This window comes from Pundamilia nyererei, unplaced genomic scaffold (genome assembly GCF_000239375.1).
Source record: "Pundamilia nyererei isolate P.nyererei 1_Seehausen unplaced genomic scaffold, PunNye1.0 scaffold00010, whole genome shotgun sequence".
In the NCBI taxonomy this organism is placed as follows: domain Eukaryota; kingdom Metazoa; phylum Chordata; class Actinopteri; order Cichliformes; family Cichlidae; genus Pundamilia; species Pundamilia nyererei.
The window spans coordinates 3,936,548-3,937,871 of NW_005187411.1; the positions used below are offsets into that span (position 1 = coordinate 3,936,548).

At 43.5% G+C, this 1,324-nt stretch overlaps 1 protein-coding gene across 1 annotated transcript in view; it reads left to right on the forward strand.

Annotated features, from left to right (window-relative positions):
* Positions 1-26: 26 nt before the first annotated feature.
* Positions 27-1,324, forward strand: part of selenon (selenoprotein N) — a 5,228-nt gene continuing 3,930 nt past the window's right edge. The window contains 3 exon segments of the mRNA XM_013908442.1: positions 27-293; positions 616-828; positions 927-1,051. Of these exon segments, the coding sequence (XP_013763896.1) occupies positions 240-293; positions 616-828; positions 927-1,051 (392 nt within the window). The 5' untranslated portion in view covers positions 27-239.

The window sequence follows — 1,324 nt, forward strand, 5'->3', positions numbered from 1 at the left end:
ACCACTTAGCTTTAAAGCATGTCTACTTGTTCCATCCTTGAAAAAGAACAGTTCAAAGAAAAAATTAAATGCCCCAAATCATCATGACATTCACGTACACGAGTGTATGTAAACTTGTGACCACAAATGTATAGCCTCACACTGACTCTGGTTTACTTACAGGGATTACAAACCCAGCGGATTTTGAGGAGGAAGCGATCCATGATCCCAACGGGGAGACTTTAACCTTGGAAGCCAAAATGCAGCCTCTCCTGCTTGACTCCATGACAAAAAGCAAAGATGGTTTCCTTGGAGTAAGACAATACCAAACTCTGCGTGCTTCCTTTATGCTGCTGGTTTATTGTTCTCTTTCTCATCGCTGCTCTACAGCGTCTGCAGAGGACTGCTTTAACCAAAATCACAGCACAGAAAATCCCAGAAGGGGCTAAATTATAGCATGTTGATGCAGTTATTGTTGATAAATGTGCTTGTACATTGTCTGACTGTCTTACTCAGCTCTTTGTGAATGCAGCTCATTCAAAAGGTGCAAGCAGCCTTGAATTGAATCCAGAATGAAACTGCTGAGAATTTGTAATGCTTGTGCTTTCCAAAATTACCTTCCTCCATCTCTTTCAGGTTTCTCACAGCTCTCTGAGCGGGCTGCGGTCCTGGAAGAGCCCAGCAGTGCCTTCTTCGTCCTTCTCTGCAAGCCAGTTTAGGGTGTTCTTGCCCCCGAAGAACAAGATAGAAGTCGGTGACACGTGGTGGGTGATCCCCAGCGAGCTCAACATTTTCACTGGATACCTGCCCAATAACCGTTATCACCCTCCCACACCGAGGGGCAGAGAGGTAGCCTAAAAATCCATCTCTGTTTGGCCTATGGTTAGATTGTAACATGCGATTATTGCACTGTATAGTGGCTGATGGTTCTTTGGCTCTTGGTGCAGGTACTCATCCACTCCTTGTTGAGCATGTTCCACCCTCGGCCCTTCATCAAAACCCGCTTTGCTCCACAGGGCGCAGTCGCCTGCATCCGAGCCAGCAACGACTTCTATTATGACATTATCTTCAGGTGAGGAGGGAGTAAGGAGGATGGCGGTGTTTTTTAATACGTTTGAACTATTAAACTGCAAAATATGTGTACGGTATTATGCATTAGTGCTGATTGATGTCTAAAGCACACAGTGAATTTTAAATTTATTACGAGTCACTGTGTTCACTTTATTATTCTGTCAAAGGTTTTACAGGAATTCTGTGTGGATGAATTCCACTTTTAGTTCGTAAGGAAGCAAAAGATGGAATTATTTGTTTTTATGCTCATTCATGACTTTTTAGTTTCCAGCTT